Source organism: Aristolochia californica, unplaced genomic scaffold (assembly GCF_029961685.1).
Source record: "Aristolochia californica isolate CCGP_79_NKW_82.1479 unplaced genomic scaffold, dmAriCali1.0.hap1 SCAF_10, whole genome shotgun sequence".
Classification (NCBI taxonomy): domain Eukaryota; kingdom Viridiplantae; phylum Streptophyta; class Magnoliopsida; order Piperales; family Aristolochiaceae; genus Aristolochia; species Aristolochia californica.
The window spans coordinates 27,911,549-27,935,045 of NW_027181771.1; the positions used below are offsets into that span (position 1 = coordinate 27,911,549).

A 23,497-nucleotide genomic window follows, 5' to 3' on the forward strand; every position below is an offset into this window, starting at 1 on the left:
GTGTTTTAGTTATGTTAGTCTTCTATTTATATTCAATTATTTAATTATTCTAGGACTTATATTTTAGTGTTTAACTTTGGGTGTAATTGGGACAAGGATAGTTTAATTGTAATTGGATTCTACTTGTTTCCTCAATTATAAATAGAGGCTCATGTACTCAAATTACAACAAGCTAGTGAAAATTTTCTCAATTCAACATGGTATCAGAGCGAGATTTGTGAGTTGACTCGGTCAACCCATAGAGATAAAGTGATCCTTTTCTGATCGATCATCTCTAGTAGTTTAGGTTCGTATTATATATTTTTTCTTTCTTTTTTGTCCCAGTACCTATTGGTTTCTTGGTATTCACACCTTCATACTAAAATTTTCATATTAAAAAATATATAGTAACTGAAATATATTTGAGTCTACTTTCTAAATCAAAAATAATTTTGGTAATCAAAGTTTTCTACAAAGAGAAATTGATATTTGAAGCAGCAAAGCTCTAACTACAAGAGTGGTTTGAGCAATAGTATAAAGCTTCAAATTTTTAGCCATAAAAAATGAGACTTTATATCTCAAAAGAAATATCTATAAGTCTATTTTTTTTTAACTTATTAACCAATTCTCATCCTGACTTTTATATAGGGAGATATCAATTTTCCAAAGGTCAATGGTCATGCTGGCCAAAGAACATTGAATACTCAGTTCGGCCAGATTACAGAGTCTGAAATATATCTGATTGTTTCTCTTAAAAGAAGTCTATTTTATGAAGAAATTTTTTACTTTGATTAAAGGTATCAAAGTCTAGTTTCAGAAGGAGAAAATTTCATGTCAATCTGATCCATATTTAGGGAGATATTCACATTGGAGTTAGCCAGAGTCAAACTATAGAACAAAGAAAATCAAGAGGTCATAGAAGATTCAAGAATTAATCTTTTTATGTCAATTTATGTATCAAATTAAATCTCTTTGAGTCTAGTTTCTTTTGGAACAAATAGTTTGTGATTCTGATCTATATTTTTTGAGATATCAATATCAGAAATACCTCTTGCTTGTACTTCTTCTTCTACGTACAAAATCCATGCAAAAGGACGTCCTTCAAACTTCAAAGAAAACTGATAATACAACAACCAAACTAGTGAAGAGAAACTTATTTGTTTTATATGCACACTGCTATACCAATTCCAACATTGTATCTTTGATCAACCCAACGAGGAGAGATGGAATCCTGAAATCAAATCACTGTTTTGATACCATATTAATTTCTAGATTCCATGGCTATAAGGTTTGTATATTGAGGTAAAAGAAGGAAGGAAAAAGAAGAGGACAAGAAGATAAAAAGAAGAGAAGGAGAGAAGGAGGGAAAGGGAGCACTCGGATTGGAGAGAGGAGAGAGACTACAGAGAGAAGAGTGAGGTGAGGATTAGTGAGAGTGAATGACTAATCCTCCCTCCTAACTATTATTTATAGATGTTAAAGAGTAGTAATTTCATCCAAGCCCTTCATCCTAATACATGAGGATAAAGGCCAAAAATCATAGAGTATTTACATCAATGCCACCTAAGCTTACTTATATCTTCTAACAAGTTTCCTCAAACTCAATACTTTCTTCTTTGTTGTAATCTTTGACAATTAATCTAACTTTGTTTCTCACAATCTGATTTCTTCATTAGCTTTGTTCCTAAAAATCCATTTTATTCCTATTACTTGTTGGTTTTGGGATCTTGGCACCAGAGTCCAAACTTTGTTTCTTTCAAATTGGTCTAGTTCTTCTTGCAGTGCTTTGATCCAAAAATCATCTTTTTCAACTTCGACAAAGCACTTAGGCTCTATTTGAGAAACAAAGGTGCTATTCTCCATAGCTTCATCACTTGTCCTTCTAGTTGGAATTTGGCCTTGAGGGTCACCTAGTATTTTCTATGGGATGATTAGACATGAACGTAAAATTCTTTGGCTCGATAAGAGGTTCTTCTTGGTTAATTGTGTCATTTGGATTCTCATCAAGATTTTTGTCTTTGGATTGAGATCCCGTGGATAAGTTGAAGGGGTTTCCTTCTTCGTCATTAAAAATAGAAGTTGAGGTTGGATTTGTTGAATCTAATTTGTTAAATTCAACATGCACCGACTCCTCGATTCTCATAGATGTCTTATTGTAATTCTATATGCCTTTCTATGAGATGAATAACCTAGAAATATTCTTATATCAGCCCTAGGGTCAAATTTCCTTAATTTTCCTTAGGTTTGCAAATAGGTTCATCCAAAGGTTCAAAAATAGGTTATGTTGGGAAGGCTGCCCATTTACAACTCCTAAGGAGTTTCTTTTAGAAGGGGTCTTATGCTAACTCGCTTTATGATATAGAGAGTAGTGTTTACGACTTTGGTCCACAATCTATGTGGCAATTTGTATGTGTGTAGCATTGCTCTTGCCATTTCAATTACGGTACTATTCTTCTCTTAAAAACACCATTTTTTGAGTTCAAGGAGTTGAAAAAGTATGGTCTATGCCATATCATGTACAATATTCATCGAAATGTGATTTTTTAAATTTTCCTCCATGGTCACTCCTAATTTTGATAATGCTACAATGTTGTTCCTTCTGTAAAGGTTGGAAAAGTATCATCCTATTGTGCTAGAAAGTCTACTCATGTGAATCTGGAATAATCATCTACAACCACTAAAATCAAAAGCTTTAAGTTTAAGCTTAGGGTTCGAGTAGGTCGAACTAAATCCATGCGGATTGTTAAAAGACATCAATGCATGTAAAGATGTCATGGTTAGTAAATAAGGAAAACTTCCACTGAGATGGCATAAAATTATAATTTGCAACTTGGTGTATGTCCTATTATGTTTTTCCATTTGAATTATATAGCCCTAACAGCATTGTGATCATTTTAAACACCTTCCCACAACTATAAATACAGTCTCAAGGCTGGGGGTAGAGCATTCAAGCCTCTTCTTCTTAGCTCAAATTCGTCCTTACACCTTTGTTTCATTTCCTCTTCTTTCTGTCCCTTATTTTCTTCTCTTATCTGTCCCAAGAACTAGAGTTCCTTTCTTCTCTCCTTCCCTTAAGATATCTTATCTTTATGTGTTGGCCTTAAAATCAAAATGTATTAGAGAGGGCAAATATCTGACATGGAAAAGGAGAAGAAAACGGAGAAGAAAGGGAGGAAGAGGAAGAAGAAAAAGAAAGGGAAAAAAGGAGGAGTTTTTTGTTTTTCCCGTTAGTCTTATTCTTTCTCAATTATTTTTTTTATTGGATTTTTCACTCACATATCATAAGTTTCTATTGAATTTTTGGAAAAGTGAAGAACTTCATTGAATAGATGTAATTTGAGTACAATGAGCCACTATTTATAAAAGAAAAAACAAATATAATCCAATTACAATTAAACTACCTGATGCCAATTACACCCAAAATTAAACACTAAAAGATAAGTGTTAGAACAATTGATACAACTGAACATAAATAGAAGATTAACATAACCCAAACACCTTTATTTGAGACTCTTCTATGGGACCTCCTCCCGTAATACTCCTGTATATTAGGAATTAGATGCCCTAATTCCAAACTAACGAGAGCAATAATAATAATCATGGAAGAAAGAAAAAAACAAGCATGAGAACAAACAAGATTTATACAGGTTCGCCTCAAGGTGATACTACGTCATGTCTTCTACTATTGCAATAATCCACTATGAAAATAAATAGTTTACAAGAGAGATCGCACACACTTATAAGTGTTGTTTTTCTCTAACCTCTCTCGGCCACAATTGATGCCCCTCGGATGATAAAACCCTAATAGTGGCACCCATATATAAAGAGGAAACTAGGGCAATCGCTATACAAGAATAAAATTCCCAAACTACCCTCAAAGAGGTGTTGTTTACAAGACTCAACTAGGGCGTTGATTAGGCTCCACATCTTAACAATCTCCCACTTGGAGACTAATCCATCATCAATATCTACTCTGCAATGGCAAAAACTTCTCAATCCTCAAAGAGAAGTCCAAATGAAGTTGCACTCAACTTCAATTTCTCAATCGTAACAGTATTTGTCAACATATCAGTCGGATTCTGAGTCTCTTGAATCTTCTCAAGTGCTAATACTCCATCTTCAAGAGACGATTTAATGAAGTGATAACGCACCTATCTGTGTTTTGTTCTGGCATTATAAATAGGATTCTTTGCTAAATGAATAACACTCTAACCGTCACAATACAACACGTTCTTCCCATGCTTGAGACCTAATTCTTCCCAGAAAGACTGCAACCATACTATCTCTTTGCTGGCTTCGGTCATGACAACATATTTTGCTTCAGTAGTGGAAAAAACAACTATCTTCTACAACTTAGAGACCCAGTTAATTGTTGTACCACCCATTGTGTATACATATCCAATGGTACTCTTTCGGCCATCAATGTCTCCAGCCATGTCAGCATCTACATAACTCTGTAATCCCAAGTCCATTTCTGAAACATAAGGTTGAGTCTGCAATGTCTCTCAAATACCTGAGAACCCACTCCATTGCTCCCAACATTTTTTACCCAAATTACTCATATATTTGCTCACAACTCCTATTGTATGAGCTATGTCTGGTCTAGTACACACCATAACATACATGAGACTGCCAATAGTAGAACATAAGGCACATTGGCCATGTGGGCTCACTTATGCTCTGTAGAAGGTGACTACTCTTTACATAGCCTAAAGTGACTAGCCAAAGGAGTACTCACTGATTTTTCATCATTCACGTTGAATCTACTCATCACCTTCTTCATGTATTCTTCTTATGACAGTTTCAAGACATCAATATCCCTAGTAATCCTCATCCCAAGAATTTGTTTTGTAGCACCCAACTCCTTCGTTGCAAACTTCTTGGACAAATCCTTTTTCAACTTATCTATTTCCTATTTGCAAGTACCTGCTATCAACATGTCATCAAAATATAGCAGTGAGATGATATAGGAGTCATCAACCTTCTTCACATAACAACAACAATCCGACTGGCACCTCAAGAAACCATTACTACTCATAAAGGTGTCAAACTTCAAATACCATTGTCTTGGCGCTTGTCGAAGACCATACAAGCTCTTTTGAAGTTTGCACACCATTTTCTCCTTTCTTTGTGCTTTGAAATCCTGTGGCAGCATCATGTAAATTTCTTCCTCCAAATTACCATAAAGAAAGGTTATCTTTACATCCAGCTGCTCTAAGTGCAAGTCTTCATTTGCCACTAGTCCGAGCATTGTTCTAATAGTAGTCAATTTCACTACTGGAGAGAAAATCTCACTATAGTCAATGCCTTCTTTTTGTTGAAAGCCCTTTACCACCAGTCTTGCCTTGTATATCTTGCTATTATCATGTTTGTCTTTTATTCGGTACACCCATTTGTTCTGCAAGGCCTTCTTCTCTTTGAGTAACTTGGTCAACTACCATGTCTGATTGGATAACAGTGAATCCATTTCACCCCGCATGGCCAACTCCCACTTGATTGATTCATCAACTTGTAAAACTTCCTCATAACTGTCTGGTTCACCTTTATTAGTCAACAAAATATAATTTAGTGCAGAGGAGTACCTTTGTGGTAGTCTGCTAGTTTTGGCAGATCTCATGAGAATGTCCTGATTTACTTTTGGGGTATGTTTTCCTAGTCTTCCTGAGCAATATTCTCCATCTCAAAAACTGGAAGATCTCTCAACTGAATGACTTCAAACTTCTTGTCTTCATCACTTGTGCTCTCAGACTCTGTTCTCAACGTGTCTTTATACATGGCACCTTCATTGAAGATCATGTCCTTGCTTCTGATAACCTTATGGCTTTGGTTATCCTAGAAGTGATAACCAAACTCGGTACCACCATAGCCAATAAAGAAACATATCTTAGATTTAGCATCAAGTTTAATTTTAACAACATAATCAATATGAATACAAGAAACACAACAAAAAACTTTCAAGAAAGAAAGGTTTACCTCTTTGTCGCTCCAAACCTCTTTTGGTATTTTGCAATCCAATGGTGTTGAGGGACCTCTGTTGATCAAATAGTCAGTGGTGCTAATAGCCCCAGACTAGAACATATTTGGCAATCCCGCATGACATCTCATGCTCCTAGCATGCTCGTTCAAGGTATTTTTCATCCTCTCATCTACACCATTTTGTTGAGGTTTTCAAGGAATGGTTTTCTTCATCTTGATTCCATTATCATCACAATACTGCTTGAAACCATCACCTATGTATTCTCCCCCGTTATCTAACTGTAGACATTTCACTTTCAAATCTATCTCATTCTCAACCATCGCTCTCCATCTCTTGAAGGTATAAGGACATTAGATTTTTTTTTCAAGAAATAAACTCATACCTTTCTGCTTACAACTTCAATAAATGTTACATAGTAGTTAGAACCACCAAGGGAAGTAACATTTGAAGGCCCCCACACATCAGTGTGAACAAACTCCAATGTAGTTGTATTTTGCTCCTTTCGAGCCTTAGAAAAGCTAACCCTTTTCTGCTTGCCAAAAATACAGTCTTCACACAAACTATTGTTTATAATTTTCAACTCTGGTAGCTTCCCTTTGGACTGAAGTACTTTCATTCCCTTCTCAGTCATGTGACTGAGCCTATAATGCCACAAATCATAATCAACACAACATCAGCAACTACAACCTTGTCTCTACAATTGGAGGTGATGTAAAGAGTTCCAGTTTTAAGTCCTCGTGCACTAACCATGACTCCCTTAGTGACTTTCTAGGCAACACCATTAAAGGTCACATTATGATCTTCATCATCAAGTTGCCCTACTAAGATCAGATTACGCATCAGTTTTTGTATATGTCTCACCTTGTGAATTTCCCACACTAACACGTTTGACATCCTCAAACTAACATTACCAACACCAACAATATCCAAAGGTTCTCCATCAGCAAGATACACCTTCTCGTGATCTCCAGCAACATAATTCTCCATGATCTCATGATGTGTGGTGGTGTAAAAAGAAACTCCTGAATCTAACACCCAAGAGTCAATAGGGCTATTAACCGACAAGAGTAAATCATCTTGTACCTCTTCAGTCACCGTATTTGCAACATATCTTTTCTTTTTATCCTTCTTCGGTGCTCTATAGTTATTCTTTATGTGACCAAACTTGTCACAATTCCAGCATTCCACATCATTCTGAATTTGGACTTGCTTCTACCATTCCTTGACTTCCTTCTACCATTGACCTTGTTGGAATTTCTCTCAAAGTTTTTGCCCCTAGTATAGACATTTAGGGCAGAATTAGATGTCAATGATTCTATGAAGTCCTTTCTACAAACTTTCTCCACGAGAATGGTATCCCGAACACCATTAAAGATCAACTTCTTGTTGCTTGCAGAGTTGCTGACCACAACCCTCATATGCTCCCAACAATTTGGCAGAGATGCCAAAAGAATAAAGCACGAACCTCATCATCAATTTTAATTTGAACGGAGGTCAATTGATTGATAACCGTGCTAAACTCATTCAAATTTGATGTCATTGATGTATTTTCTGTCATCTTTAAATTGAAGATTTTTTTATGAGATGTACCTTATTATTTGCAAAAGGCTTCTCATACATATCGGACAAATCTTCATCATCCCCGTTGTGGTTTTCTCCAATGCCACGTTGTGAGCAATGTTCTTTAACAGTGTTAACCAGACTACTCCCAACACCTGTTTATCGAGGAGATTCCACTCATCATCTTTCATACTTTTTGGTTTCATATCCAGAAGTGGTGTGTGCACCTTTTTACTCTAAAGATAATCTTCGATCTGCATCCTCCAGAACGCCAAATCCATACCATCAAACTTGTTGATTCCAAGTGTCGATCCTTCTTCGCCAGCCATTGCTTACAATCACGAACCAAAGCTCTGATACCACTTATTAGGAATTAGATGCTCTAATTCTAAACTAACGAGATGAATAATAATAATCATGGAAGAAAGGAAAATCAAGCACAAGAGCAAACAAGATTTATATAGGTTCGCCTCAAGGTGAGACGACGTCCTGTCTTTCGCCGCTACAGTAATCCACTATAAAGATAAAATAGTTTACAAGAGAGATCGCACACACTTACAGGTGTTGTTTTTCTCTAACCTCTCTTAGCCTCAATTGATGCTCCTCGGATGATAAAACCCTAATAGCGGTGCCACAAAAGAGGAAACTAGGGTAACCGTGATACAAAAGTAAAATTCCCAAAATACCCTTAAAGAGGTGTTGTTTACAAGACTCGGTGTAGGGCATTGATTAGGCTCCATAACTTAACATTGTAAGCCTCCACCATATTAATCATGACTTTGTGAGACTTCTTACTGTGAGAACCATGTAAGACTTTTCCTTATATACTCTTCAACTCTCCCACTCAAGCTGGAGTTTATAACTTCACCTTGTAATGGGAAAGATTCTTTTGTCTTCAACCTTGGTCTTCAATCTTCATTAATTAAATTTTTTTATGGATGTTAAATCTTCATCATTTGTTCTCTTTTTTTTCTTGAATACTTTGGTCATATAAAAATTACCACAACATGTAGAACAAAATACTTCTTTCTTGTACTTCTTCTACCTCCTCATCCCCCTCAAGTTGGGGATAAAGAGGATGTAGAGACCCAACTTGGACAAAATACAATGTGGGAGAAGAAAATCACTCATAGCTGTACATAAAGTTTCATACAACAGTCAAAAGGGTCATAGTCTGAACACACTCCACTCAATTTTAAAGGAAAAAAAATGGCCCTACTTTAGGGCTTAACAAAGAGACTACTCACTTTTTAAGGGTAGCTCAAACACAAATCACCTCTTGGGTGAAGAATAAAGACTTGACTCAAGCTAGATGTTGGGCACACTCATATACTTTTTAGTTAGTGGGTCTAGGCATTGCTTTGAAGTGATGAAAACATAAGAAGATAAACTGAAGAAATACTAGAGGAAAACAACTTTAATTGGAAGGAGGCGACTATGCAACACTCGTACTTCTTGGCCCTTTTTTTTTCTTGAAAGACTAAGGGAGACTATAAGGGTAGAAGGTAATAAATTTGACAAAGTATAACGTTTTTTGGGTGATCACAATTTTCAGAGTTGATGAAGCGTTAGATACACAACCAAGTAGCAAAAACGTAAAACATGAAAACTACATCGAAGCAGGAAATTTTTTCAAACCTTGAACGAGGACATCATGGAGTGATGAATTCTAATCAAAACTCTCTAATTATAAGATAATTTTTTTAAACTAGGATTCTAGGAGAAAAGTAAACTCATTCATGCCAATGCATGGAGAGATAATGTGAGAGAAAATAGGAAAAAGAAAGATTTTCGGTAGAACTTATTTTTAGTACTTCTGATATCAATATATCCTACAATATAAATCAGAATCACAAACCATTTATTTCTTATGAAACTAGACTCAAACGTCTTTAATTTGATACCTAATTTGATATAAAAAGCTTCATTCTTTAATATGTTACGACCTCTTTATTTTCTTCATTTTGTAGCTCTATGGTTGTCACCTCCAATGTGAATATCTCCTTATATATCGATCATATTGACATGAAATTTTCTCCTTGTGAAACTAGAATTTGATACCTTTCATTGGAGTATAATTTTCTTTATAAATAAACTTCTTTTGAGAGAAAGAATCTATTAGATTTGGACTCTGTAATCTGGTCGAACTGAGTACTTTTTCTTCTTTAGCTAGCATGACCATTGACTCTTCTAATATTGATATCTCCCTATAGAAAACTCAGATTGAGAATTGGTTCAATAGGTAAGAAAATAGAATTATAGGTATATCTGTTGGAAGATGGGCCCAAGCCCACACATCCAAGTCTGTCAGAGATGGGCTCAAGCCCAAAAGACCAAGGAAGGCCTACACATCAAAGAGAGGTGGAAGATGGGGGGTCAAGGCCCACAGGCCCACACAGTGATGGTAAAATGGTAACTAAAGAGTCATCTCATAGAGATGACATTGATTTAATTAGGTTAAAATTCTAGGGGTACTATTATAATATTTTAGGATTATTAATTTATAAATTGAGCTTTAGGTGAGGAGGTTAGGACAACAAGTCCATAACCTCTTTTGCTTTCTCTTTTGTCCCAATGGGTGTCTCTTTCTTTTCCTCTATGAGCTACATCCATGGAGTCCTGAAAATCAACATGGTATCACAACATTGATTTTCAGGACTCACAGGTATGGTTGTCAAGATTCCATAAACCCATTTTTCTTTCTTACATTGATGGTTCTTTTTTCATAGTTTCTGGAACTTTGTTGGAATTCATTTTGTTATCATATTGGTCATTTTTTTCTTCTACAGCACATTGTTGTTGTTTTTTTTTCTCTGGTTGGATTATTATTTTTGAAGAATTGACAGATTATTCCTTGGTCAGCATATTATTTGGTACAAATATGTGCATTAGATTATTTCATAGGTCATTTTACAAGGATTATTTTGGTTTGTGTTATATGGGCCCAAGCCCATTTCAACTACTACTATTGTGTCTCTTTTGATGAGAAGTTATTATTGAAAAAGATGTGATCTCATACCATTATTTATTTGTCCCCCGTAAAAAATATAAAAAATATTTGTGGTTGGGATTCCATGATAGAGGAACTTAATTCCCTGTAAAAAATATCAAAAATATTTGTGGTTGGGATTCCATATCGAAGGAACTTAATAGCCAGTCAAAAATATAAAAAATATTGCGGTTGGGATTCCATGACGGAGGAACTTAATACCCCGTAAAAATATAAAAAAATATTTGCGGTTGGGATTCCATGATAGAGGAATTTGATACCCCGTAAATAATATCAAACAATTGCGGTTGAGATTCCATGATGGAGAAACTTTATACCTCGTAAAAAATATCAAAAATATTTATGGTTGGGATTCCATGACGGATGAACTTATTATTACATTTATGTTATTTCCCCCCATTAATGTCATATATTACTCTACCACTTGAGAGTCGTTGTCATGTGGAGGGACATGATGGTGGAGGTGGACACTTCAGAGCAATGCCGATAGATACATTACCTACAGAAGACGGAGTGTGCCCTACATCCAGTATGAGTTAAGATTGGAGTATGGAGCAATGTCTTAGCGGCAAGGAGTGATTCACTCTCACTGATATTATGCCAATTGGGCCTCATGAACGAGAACACCAGCGTGAGAGGGAGAGTTGGAAGATGAAGGCATAATGGAAGATATGCCATGTTATACAAAAATATTTTATCCGTCATTTGCAGCAAACTAGGAGTTCATATTGTTCCCTCACCGCCAGCTTGAGGGGGAGTATTGGAAGATAGGGCCCAAGCACTCACGACCAAGGAAGGCTTAGATATCCAAGTGTGTTAGAAGATGGGCCCAAACCTATAAGACCAAGGAAGACCCATGCATCGAAGAGATATAGAAGACGGGCTCAAGGTCCACAGATCAAAGAAAAGGCCCAGAGGCCCACATTCAATGATGGTAGGATGGTAAATAAAGAGTCATCTCATAGAGATGACATTGATATAATTAGATTAAAGTTCCTGGGTAAAAACCTTAAAACCTAAACCTTAAGTTCAGGGGTATTATTCTAATACAATAGGTTCATTAATCTATAAATAGAACTTCAGGGGGATAGTTAGGATAATCAAGTCCATAATCTCTTCTTCCTCTGGTACTATGTGAAGCTGGGTCCAAGGTCCATCCCAAAATGAATAGCCAACTTAAAAGACTATTTTCTAACTAATAAACTTAAAATATTTATACTCACTAATTCATGTGAGATTATTCCTTAACATAAGTGCTTTATTCTCTGCAAGTGGTGAAACTGAATGCACATGCTTTGAGGAATATCTTTTATCGTGTGAATAACCCCACAGAGAGGGATAGGGGGTGGGGGTTGTTGGGGGTTTAGTCAACTTGAAGTCCGAGATGATTTTCAACCGCATGACGCCCTTCAACAGATGAAGTCATTAGTGGAGTGCAGATGACATTTCATCTAGATGTAGGGGATGAAGCGGTCCTTCATCTCCACAGTTTAAAATCATTCATCTCAAAGAAGGCCATATTTGATCTTCTTTGAGATGAAGGACGCGTGCGGGCTTCCGTTTTTTTCCCTCTCTCTCCTCGTACCCTCCTCTCTCGCACGTCCTTGTTTCTCTTTTTTTCTCCCTCTCTCCCGCCCTCTGTCTCAGAAACTCTCCAAGCGGCGAAGCCCCAACGGACTGCGATTCACCACCAAAGAAGCAGGAGACTCGGTCGGCGAAATTTCTGCAAGGGTTCTCTATTCTAGGGGGCTGAGAAATAGAGTTTAACAAGTTTCTGAGAGCCCTCTATATCGAAAACTCTCCACATTGCAAAACCCAACGGGCTGCGATTCGCCACCGGAGAAGCAGGAGACTCCGTCGGCGACATTTTTGCTCAACCTCCGTCTCGGCAGCACAATGGCAAATGACCTGTCGACGAAATTTCCGTAGAAGGAGGAAGAGGCTTCGGATTACAATTTTCCTAAGTTAGGAAAATTTAATCAGCGCAGAACGCTGAGTCAGGCGCCGGACCGGACTTACTGAACCGAGTCAACCCAGGCCAACTCGGACCGGGCCAATTAAAAATAAAATAAAATAAAATAAGCTCCAGTTTTGGGCGTCCAGAGGGTGGACATAGCTATCGCGGATGCTACTTGGGCACAGATGGAGACGTCGGCATACAGACCCTACTTTCGAGCTTGAGGACAAGCCGTATTGATCTGCTCCGTAAATTCGATTGGAGCTTGATTAGCTGCCTGGATTGATTTTCTCTGTTCGTCGTGATCTCTGGTTTTTCGGCGCCGTGCAAAGAAGACACTGTTGGAAAATTTGATTTTCCTAAGTTTGGAAAAAATTAATGTGGTGCCGGTTCTGCGCTTGATGCAACCCAACACTATATCAATTTTATTACTATATTAAACTTCATATTTAAGTCTCTGGTAAATAAAATATAATTAAAGTATGTATTTGATTAATTAATTAATTTTAATTTTGTAAAAATATATTATTAATTAATACCATGTAAAAAATCTATTTTATGTTATTAATATAATATTTTTTTATTTATTAATCATATTTATTTTTTATTTACTCTATTGTATTAGTGATTTAATAGTGGTAATTAAAATATTGTTAACTCAAACATTATGTTTAATTAACTTTTTTTTATAATTAATAAAATTAATGATTTTAAATTTCGAAGATCTAAAGATGATTTAATATCTTATGAGATGAAGATGAAGATAAAGATCAAATTTTTAGTTTGTTGACTAACCCAATGAGGAAGCCTAGGAAAGGAAAGAATCGTGTATTTGTACTAATAAAGGAAAATTCTCGCACGTTGACTTATTCTCTCCCCTAGTGATCCAATATTTTTGCCGAGTCATGGCCTAATAACTTAACAGTTGTATTTGCAAAATTTAGTTGTAGTTGGAGGTGACAGGTATCTCAGTCAGCGCAACCAGAATTAATTGCCTTCACGAAAACTATGAGAATTGATGGAAAATTCGGATGACCATGCCCTTTTGGCGGTCAATAACTCTCTTCCAAACAGATATCGAGGAACCAAAGCGAGCAGGCAAACACTACCATGGAGTCCGGTTCTCTTGCGTGGACTGTTTTAACCGCCAATCACGAGAGGTTTTGTATCGGCATATTGGTGGTCGGTGGATGGATGGGTGAGTGGGGGACGCGGAGAAGCAACGAGTTGATCGTTCTGACCACAGAGATGAGTCCATTTTCTTGTAGCAGTAAGAAATATATCGGACCCATTCTCATTCTCTGAGGTCAGGGGTTCCCATTCACTGTTTGAACTTCCGGTATATTAGCTTCTTATCTCTCTTTTGAGTTGCTTGATTAAGGAAAGGGTTTTTTTACCAAAATACCCAATTTCAGAAACATATTTTAGGAAACAATAACACCATGACTTTATTTTGAAAAATACCCAATTTTGACCGGTCCATATAGTCAAAGGTAACATGTAAACTTTGACTGCTTACATGGTTTGCCACGATACAAAAGTTGAATAATTTTTTTTTAAATTAAATTTATGATACATTTTTTATTACCTTATATCTAAAATAATAAATTATTAAAAAATATAATAAAAAATTAAAAAATTAACCCTTACTTATTTAACACCATTTATTATCAATTAAAAATAAAATTTATCGTTACACTTTTTATTACTATATATTTTAAAAAATAAAATAAGTATACTAATTAAAAATAAGAAGTTAGAGTTTACGTGGCACAAGGTGATGTGTCAGATTTAATGACATGACAACTTACGTGGCAGATAACGTATTGGAATAGTGACGTGGCAATTGAAGTGTTCATCTGTTTACATTGTATTGATGATGTGGCAACATGTAAGCAGTCAAAGCTTATGTATCACCTTTGACACTACACATATATAGTGGACCGATCAAGTTGGATATTTTTCAAAATAAGTTTTTGAAATTGGGTATTTTGGTAAAAAAACCCTTAATGAAATCAGTAAGAAATATGGACAATTCATGACACAAAACATTTCTGATATTCAAAGGGGTATTCGTGGGAAAAACGTGTCAACGTTTCTGATATTCAAAGGCATTCGTGGAAAAAACGTGTCATCTTTTAATGCATGAATATGATCTCCGAGTCGCCTCTAAATTTGTGAAGAACGTCAATATCAGAGGGAAAGACCGCGTCGTTCTAGATTAATGCGAATGCTCAACCTGTGGAGGATATCTCCCTCAAGAACTTTCCCCAGGAACTGCGAAGTCTATCTGGTAACGACGGCCTAGTCAACCAACTGCGGTCCATTTACGGCTACGGAGATCAACTTTCAAGTATATAGATCTAAATTTCAGTCCTGTCCTCCTTAAAGAAGTTATAGATGAAAAAAAATCAGGATACAGGAAGCTCTAAGCGATGTTCCTTAAGCTTCTGCTCTCGTTTATGTTGATGCAACATGCAGCTTCGAAGAACTACGAGTTCGTCTTCGAGGGATTCGATAGCGCTAACATGAGCTTAAACGGCGTAGCAGGAATCACTGGCGACGGCCTTTTGAAGCTAACCAACAGAACAAGCATGGCGATAGGCCATGCCTTCTACTCCCAATCCCTGCGGTTCAAGAACTCTTCTGAGGGTAACGTTCTCTCCTTCTCAACAACTTTCGTCTGTGCAATCGTCTCTGAGATCCCCGACTTCTCCGGCCACGGGATGGCCTTCGTCATCTCGCCTACCAAATTCATTGATCACGGGACTCAACCTTCCCAATATCTGGGTCTCTTCAATTTAACAAATGACGGACTACCATCAAATCGCGTGCTTGCCGTCGAGCTCGACACCACTTCAAACAAGGAGTTCAACGATATCGATAACAACCATGTTGGGATCGATATTAACAGCGTTAAGTCCAACAAATCCCGTCCTGCTGCTTACTACGATAATGGCAATGGTGGTAGTCTAAAGAGCTTGAACCTTAGCGGTGGAGGCTTGATGAAGGTATGGGTGGAATACAACGGTGAGGAAAAGCAACTCGATGTAACATTATCTCCTGCTGATATTCCCAGGCCAACCCGTCCGCTCCTATCCTCTTCAGTCGATCTTTCACCCGTCTTCCGAGAGCACATGTACGTGGGCTTCTCCTCTTCTACTGGAACACTTGCTGTACTTCATTATGTTCTTGGATGGAGCTTTAGAGTGAACGGGCAGGCCAGTGAACTCGAGCTCTCTCGGTTACCTTCACTTCCTCGTCCAGCAGCTGCATCCGAGCCAAGCGATCGCACTACAATAATTGGGGTGCTCTCAATTACAGTCTTTGTCGTTTTTGTATTCATAGTTGGAGCGGTAGCGCTAGTGCTGAGAAGAATCAAATACGCAGAGATTCTCGAAGACTGGGAACAAGAATACGGGCCGCACAGGTTCTCCTTCAAGGATCTGTTCAGAGCCACCAAGGGGTTTAAAGAAAAGGAGCTCCTGGGAAGCGGAGGCTTCGGCAAAGTCTACAGAGGTGTTTTACCTTCCTCCCACGTCGAAGTTGCCGTGAAGAAGATATCTCATGGGTCGAAACAAGGAATGAAGGAGTTCGTGGCTGAGATTGTAAGCCTTGGTCGACTGCGCCATCGGAACCTGGTGCAACTCCTCGGCTACTGCCGACGAAAAGGAGAACTCCTTTTGGTCTACGATTACATGTTTAACGGAAGCTTAGACAGGTTTCTATTTGGGCATAAGGCAATCCTCTCTTGGAGTCAAAGATTTCGAATAATCAAAGGCGTTGCATCCGGTTTGCTCTATCTCCACGAAGAGTGGGAGCAGATTGTTCTCCACAGAGACATCAAAGCTAGCAACGTGTTGCTGGACAGAGAATTTAATGGTCGACTGGGCGACTTCGGCCTTGCGCGACTTTACGATCACGGGAGCGACCCACAAACCACCTTTGTGGTTGGAACACTGGGGTATATTGCTCCAGAACTCACCACAACGGGAAAGGCTACCACAAGCACCGATGTCTTCGCTTTTGGAGCTTTCTTGCTGGAGGTCACTTGTGGGAGGAGGCCAATACTACTACTTGAAGGGTCTACAGACGGAGAAAGACTGGTGGACTGGGTAATACAATGCTGGAAGAAGGGTTCTATTCTAGACGCAAGGGATCCCGTGTTAGGAAACGAGTACGTGAAGGAAGAATTAGAGCTGGTTATGAAGCTTGGTTTGCTTTGCTCTCATCACACTTCTGCAGCTAGGCCGAGCATGCGACAAGTAATGCAAGTCTTGGATGGTGATGCCACTCTCCCCGAGGCCAACTTGGCTGGAGTAATTCTCTCAGCTACTCATTCTGAAACTAGTTATTTATCCTACCCTTCTAATCCATACAGAGCTTTCCCTAACTCTACTATCTCTGTGGAAGAATCCCTGCTTTCTGGAGGCCGTTGACCGAATTTTTTTTTATTTGTTTGTAGCCACCACTATGATCATTGGTGTACATGCTGGAGATAAGATTTTAGATTTCTATTCTAGATTCACATCGTCAATTAATTATTCAACGATCCTATTTTCCAGTGGGTTTTGACGTATAAGACATGGAAGGAGGTCGTCTGTGAGCCACCAACCTTGTTTACAAGCCATCTCCCAGTTGAATACACGTTCACAAATGATGAATGGTCATGACAAACGCCCGTTAGTTGGGGCCAAATAACTCCAACACACTAAGACCTTCGATCGCTGTTTGAACTGCCAACACGCCAATGTCTTATTCTTTCAATCAGTTTAGGGTCCCGCCTTTGAAATAGAGCTTTTAGAAGACACGCAAGTAGAGAGAAAATAAAGGATCAAAGGAATTTAGAATTTCTTTTCAAATGCCAAATTCCATCAACGAATGGGACCCCTAAGCAAATTATGTAACACTTGAAACGTTCTTTTTATTTTATTTTATTTATAGACTATAGAGTACTAAAATGTTTAGAATTGAAATTTTGGGTTTAATTACTTTTTTAGACACTAATTTTAAAACCAACATATGTGTATAAATGCAAGTGAGAATTGGGTTCATTAATGAAGATCTTGAATCCAACAACACAGTTAAATCTATAAAGACCTTCACAAAAGCATTTTGGATCTAGATCAAGATTTGGGGATCTTGAAATAAAGAACCTAGACCTGAGCTCAATTGTAAAATCAAAATGACTCCAACTACAAAAGAGTGAGAAGAAAAGATGGAAATACTTCAAGGAAAAGAAGTGAAAATATTGTCAAATTTCAGCCTAGAATGGCTGATCTCATGTTAGCTAATTTCAAGGTATAATCCATACTATGAGCACTTGATGAATAAAAGTTCTTCTCTCTCCTTTTTCCCAATGAATATTTTGCCGACATTTACTAAAATCAGATTGAAAAGAAGGTAGTTGTCCTTGGTATACCTCTTGATAGTGGGTTGATGGATCTAGTGCCTAGACTTAGGAAGATTATTGCTTCTAAAAAATCATAGCTTTTGCATATGTCAATAAATTAGGGATTAGTTAAAAATACTTTAAGCAAATATGTAGATAGATAGAGAATGCAGAAGACCCATTTTTAAGAACATCATGCTTTTTAATGTTCAGACAAAAGGTAAAACTCAATGTTTCAACCTTAAATAAGCTTATGGGAGCCAAAGATGAAGAAAAGTAGTTCCTGCTTCATTTCCTTTGTAACATGAAACTCACACTTTTGGAAAAAAAAAGTCAATTTTGAACGATGTGAAGATGTTAGGTTTGATATCAAGAAATTTAAGCTATCTATCCTGAATTTTGGGCTAATGAAAATATTTACTTTGGATGGAAGAGATAATGACACCCTTACCATAAGCAACAACGTGTTGACGACATTTCTGAGAAAGGAAGACAATGTAAATTTGCACAGTTATATTACTATTGCTATCTATCAATGCAGAATTGGAAGTGATAGCTACTTGGCTCACAGATGGATATACATGTATTGACTTAAGCTTCAGTTATATTACTATTGCTATCTATCAATGCAGAATTGGAAGTGATAGCTACTTGGCTCACAGATGGATATACATGTATTGACTTAAGCTTCAATAGTTCTACATCTTTTGAATGCGTGTAAGACAGTCATGCATGTGAGCATGAGGTGCCCTTGTACATACGAGGACGTGGTCATCTCGAACATGACTCGTTTGCTACACACATGCATGTCTGTTCAAGTGGGCCTTGCATGTCACAAAAGTGACATGTGGGGCCAGGCAAAAGAATTTTTTAGATGATATAATGATTCTAAAGTTAGTGATAATGAGAGAAAACTAACTTCCAAAAAAAGAAACCCAACAAATACCTTCGTAAACCCAAACAAAAGATTCATAAGGAACAAAACAAGAGAGTCTGCTATGTTTGTGGAAAATTGGGTCACTTTACTAAATAGCGTAGATACAAAGAAGGATCAGACAAAGGGATAGCACAACTAGAACCAATGATAGGTTAGTTACAACTAATTTAGAGATAAATCTGATATTTAATCCAATTGATAGGTAGATTGACACATGAACAATTGTTCATATTTGTTTTTATATTTCCTCCTTTTCTTCCTACTAGGAGGTCAAAGGAAGAATTATAATAATTGACAATTCCAATGTTGCTCAAGTGATGAAAGGAGAAGAAGTAGAGTAATACATTCAAGACATACGGAAATATATTGTTAACGGCTCTCTACTGAATCAACTAGGCTAAAAATTAGTATTTGAGTCAAATATGGTTGGTCTTTTGAACGAAAGGGTTTCTGGTGGAGTAGAAGATCTATTCTTAAATATTTTAAAGTCTGGGGTTGCCTTACTAAAGTTAAAATTAAATTTAGATAAAATAACGAAGCTAAGACACAAAACATAAGATGCAACTTTCATATGATATGCAACAAATAATAATGCATATTGATTCTTAGTATTACATTAAGATTTACTTGAAATTTCCATCAATACCATTAAAGAATTTGATGATATTGTGTTTTTGAAAATGTGTTTCCTATGAAAAAAAAGAAAATTTTAAATAGGAGAAACTTCTAGATACCATAAAGAGGTCAAAATAGTGCCATAAACTAAACTTAGGCGGAGCAAGAGAACTAGGATATAAAAAAAACCTAAGAGATGATTTTACACATTCCTTATAGAGCATGTCCCATTGACTTATACTAAAGTGATGAAATCTAGTGATGCATCGTAATGGAAGGAAGCAGTGAAAAGTGAAATAGATTTAATTTTTTTACACCATATTTAGGTATTGATAGACTTACCTCTAGACCAATTAGATGAAAATGGATTTTCAAAAGAAACGTAATCCTGATGGGTACATAGAAAAGTACCAAGAAAGATTAGTTGCTAAAAGTTTTAGTCAAAGAGAAGGAATTAAATTTTTGACTCTTATTCTCCACTCACTAGGACAACTACAATTTGAGTATTTATTGCATTGACTGCATCATATAACCTCGAATTCCATCAAATGGATGTTAAAACACTTTTCTTAATGGTTAATCAAAGGAAAAAAATTATATAGACCAGCTAGAGGGTTTTGTAATTGCTGGTCAAGAGGCTAAAGTGTGTAAGTTAGTCAAATCCTTATATGGTATAAAACATGTTCCTAGATAGAGGCATACATTTTTTGATAGGTGATCCTTTGTTTTGGTTTCAATATATGTGATTTTGACAAATGAGTGTATTGGAAAACATACGATATGTTTTTCATTATTTTATGTCTTTATGTAGATGACATTTTAATATTTGGAAATGAAAATATCAAAATTAAAAAGGTAAAGAGATACCTTAATGAAAATTTTGATATGAAAGACCTAGGGTTAGCGAATGCAATTTTAGGAATTAGAATAATTAAAAATGGAAATGAGATTGTTTTGAGTCAATGTCATAATGTTGATTTTTTTTTAAATGGTTCAGATAAGAGAACTATAAACTAGTTAGCACTCCAAATTACTCTAGCATAAAATTAAAGAAGAATGGTGGGAGAGTGTTTATTAGATGAGGTACTCTCAAGTTATTGAAAGTCTAGTGTATTTATTTAACTATAACATACCATTTCCTATGCAATAGGAAGAATGAGTAGGTATACGAGTAACCCTGATAAAACTCAATGGGGATGCTATTGAAAGACTTATTAAATATTTTAAAGGTATAATTAATTACGGAATACACTATTTTGAATTTCCTACTATACTAGAAGGGTATATTGATGCTAACTAGGTTTCTGATTTTGATAACACAAAAACCACTAGTGGTTTTGTATTTACACTATTGTGGTAGTGTTGTCCCTTGGAAATCTTTCAAACAAACCTTGATTACCAGATCCACTATGGAGATTGAATTGGTAGCCATAGAGTTGGTTGTTTGTTGAAACTTAGGATTCTATGATGTATAATCACAATAGAAGAGGATTAAGGGGTGAGAAGAAGAAGAAGAGTTGTGGAGAGAAGGTTTTAGGAGGAGAAGAGGAAGAGTAACAAATTTGGAGAAAAGAGGAGGAACAATAGGGTAATGGATTTATGTCCTAACCCTCCTGTTGAGGCTAAATTTATAGATGAATAAGATTACATATTATGATTATGCCCTTGAAACTTAAACTAATTATATCAATGTCATCTTTATGAGATGACTATTTATTTACCATAATGTCATCACTGTGTGAGCCTGTGGGCATTCTCCTTGGTCTATGGGCCTTGATCCCATCTTCCACATCTCTTGGATGAGTGGGCCTTCCTTGGTCTTATGGGCTTGAGCCTATCCTCTAACACACTTAAACTTGTAAGCCTTCCTTGGCCGTGTGGGCTTGGGCCCATCTTCCAACACTCCCCCTCAAGCTGGGGGTGAGAGAACATCATGAATGCCCAACTTACTGCAAATGATGTATAGGATCTTCCCATATAAAATAGCTGTCCACCATATCTTCCAACACTCCCCCTCAAGCTGGTGGTCTCTTGAGACCCAACTGGCATAATATAAGAGAGAGTAAAATCACTCATATCCATAAGACATTGCTCCATACTCCAGTCAAATGGTCATGTGTGTAGCCCTACTGTAGGGCACAAAGTCTACCCACTTTCTCAGGGTAGCTAAAAAAAATACCTCTTGGGTGAATAATAAACTTGACTCAAGCTAGATGTTATACACACTCCTATCCTCTATAGGTAGTGGGTCTATAGGCAATGGTTAGAAGTGTAGTAATAAACTCCTCCATCACAGTGTCCCTCCATAGGGCATCAACTCTCAAATAGTAGTAGTAAAGATGCCTAAGGTAATCACCGAAACATAATATTTTGAAGCCACCATGTGTTTTCTTCTTTATTAGAATAACCAATGTTGACAATAATCAGCAACTGAAATGTCCTTTAATAATAATGTCTCAATTAGAGAGACACAATAGTAGCAGCTGAAATGGGCCTAGGCCCAAATAACATGTACCAAATAGGTAGTTATATAGTAGCAGATAACCAGTAGGTAGTAAAAGTCCTTAAGAGCAATAAGGACACAAAAGATAATCTACAACAAGTAATAAGCTGAGGATAATCCAAGGTAATAATTAAGCCGTGTTGAATTTAGGATCCCTTTTCCAATATTTCGAGCAAGAGAAGAGAGAAAGAAAAAGAAGAAAAAGAAGAAAAAGGGGAGAAAAGTTCTTAGGTAGAGAGAAGAGAAGAGGTAAAAAGACAAGTGTGCGCCAAGCAAGAGATAGAGATTTACTCAAGAAGGAGTTGTGTAACTTGATTAATTCCAAATTACAACACCTATATTTATAGTAGAGAAAGTGAAAGAGTCCTTAGACAATTAACCTTTCAATTTCCTAATTACATTCCAACTCTAACTCTCTAAGATAAGTTTATCATGAAAAGATAACACAATCTACTAGAAGTCTAATATAAGTTGAACTAGAACTCTTCTTCAATAACATGGACATAAGGGATGAGGTTTAGCTCGTGGCCTTATACTTGTGGGTCCCACATGATCTTCCAACTCGTATTGATAAGATTACCAGCTCATGGTATCTTTGTGGGTCCCAATTGATCTTCAAGTCTTCTAACTGATTTTAGCTTGTGCTTCTTATCTTCTTAATTTGTGCTAGCTTGGGTGAGGACTCTTCTTGGCATCCCACATCCTCATGGTGAGTCCCATCAGTTCATGTACCATGGTGGATCCCACATTGTAACACTCCCCCTCAAGCTAGGGGTGAGAAAACATCGTAGATGCACAACTTGCTACAGATGGTATACATAATCTTGTGACTGACCGACTTGGTGAGAATATCTGTAACTTGACTTTATGATGATATATGCCTTGGAGATAAAAAAATATGCCAATATGCTTCATTCTTTCATGGAAGACTGGATTTGATGTAATGTATGCTGCTTGATTATCACAATATAGATCCATCAGAGCTTCTTTGTAGAATCCCAATTCAGTGAGAAGAGATCTTATCCATAGGAGTTCACTAACAGTGTGTGCCATGGCTCTGTATTCTGCTTCTGCACTAGACTATGCTACTACATTTTGATTCTTGCTTTTCCATGTAACCAAATTCCCTCCAACCATCGTACAAAATCCCAAAGTAGATTTCCTGTCATCCGGGGATCCGACCCAGTCTGCATCTGAGAATCCTTCAATGTTGGAGTGACCATGATTTTTATAGAGAAATTCTCTCCCTAGAGTTCCTTTCAGATACCGTAGTATTCTTTTAAGTGCTTGCCAATGACTAAGTTGTGGCTTATGCATGTATTGACTCGCACACTTACTGCATTTGATATATCTGGCCTTATTACACACAGGTAAATAAGTCTTCCCACTAGTCTTTGGTATTTCCTGATATCTATATCTTCTCTAGTGCCTCCACATAATTTTTTATTTGAGTCCATAGGATTTTATGCTGGTTTGCATTTCATCATTCTTGTCTCCTCTAGTAGGTCAACGGCACACTTCCTTTGGGATAGCACAATCCCATGACTGAATGGTAATACTGCAATAC

At 36.9% G+C, this 23,497-nt stretch overlaps 1 protein-coding gene across 1 annotated transcript; it reads left to right on the forward strand.

The window, feature by feature from the left end:
* The first annotated feature begins 14,918 nt into the window (after positions 1-14,918).
* Positions 14,919-16,922, forward strand: LOC137941840 (L-type lectin-domain containing receptor kinase IV.1-like). The gene has a single exon (XM_068787440.1). The coding sequence runs from the start codon at positions 14,919-14,921 to the stop codon at positions 16,920-16,922; it is 2,004 nt and encodes a 667-aa protein (XP_068643541.1).
* Positions 16,923-23,497: the final 6,575 nt, after the last annotated feature.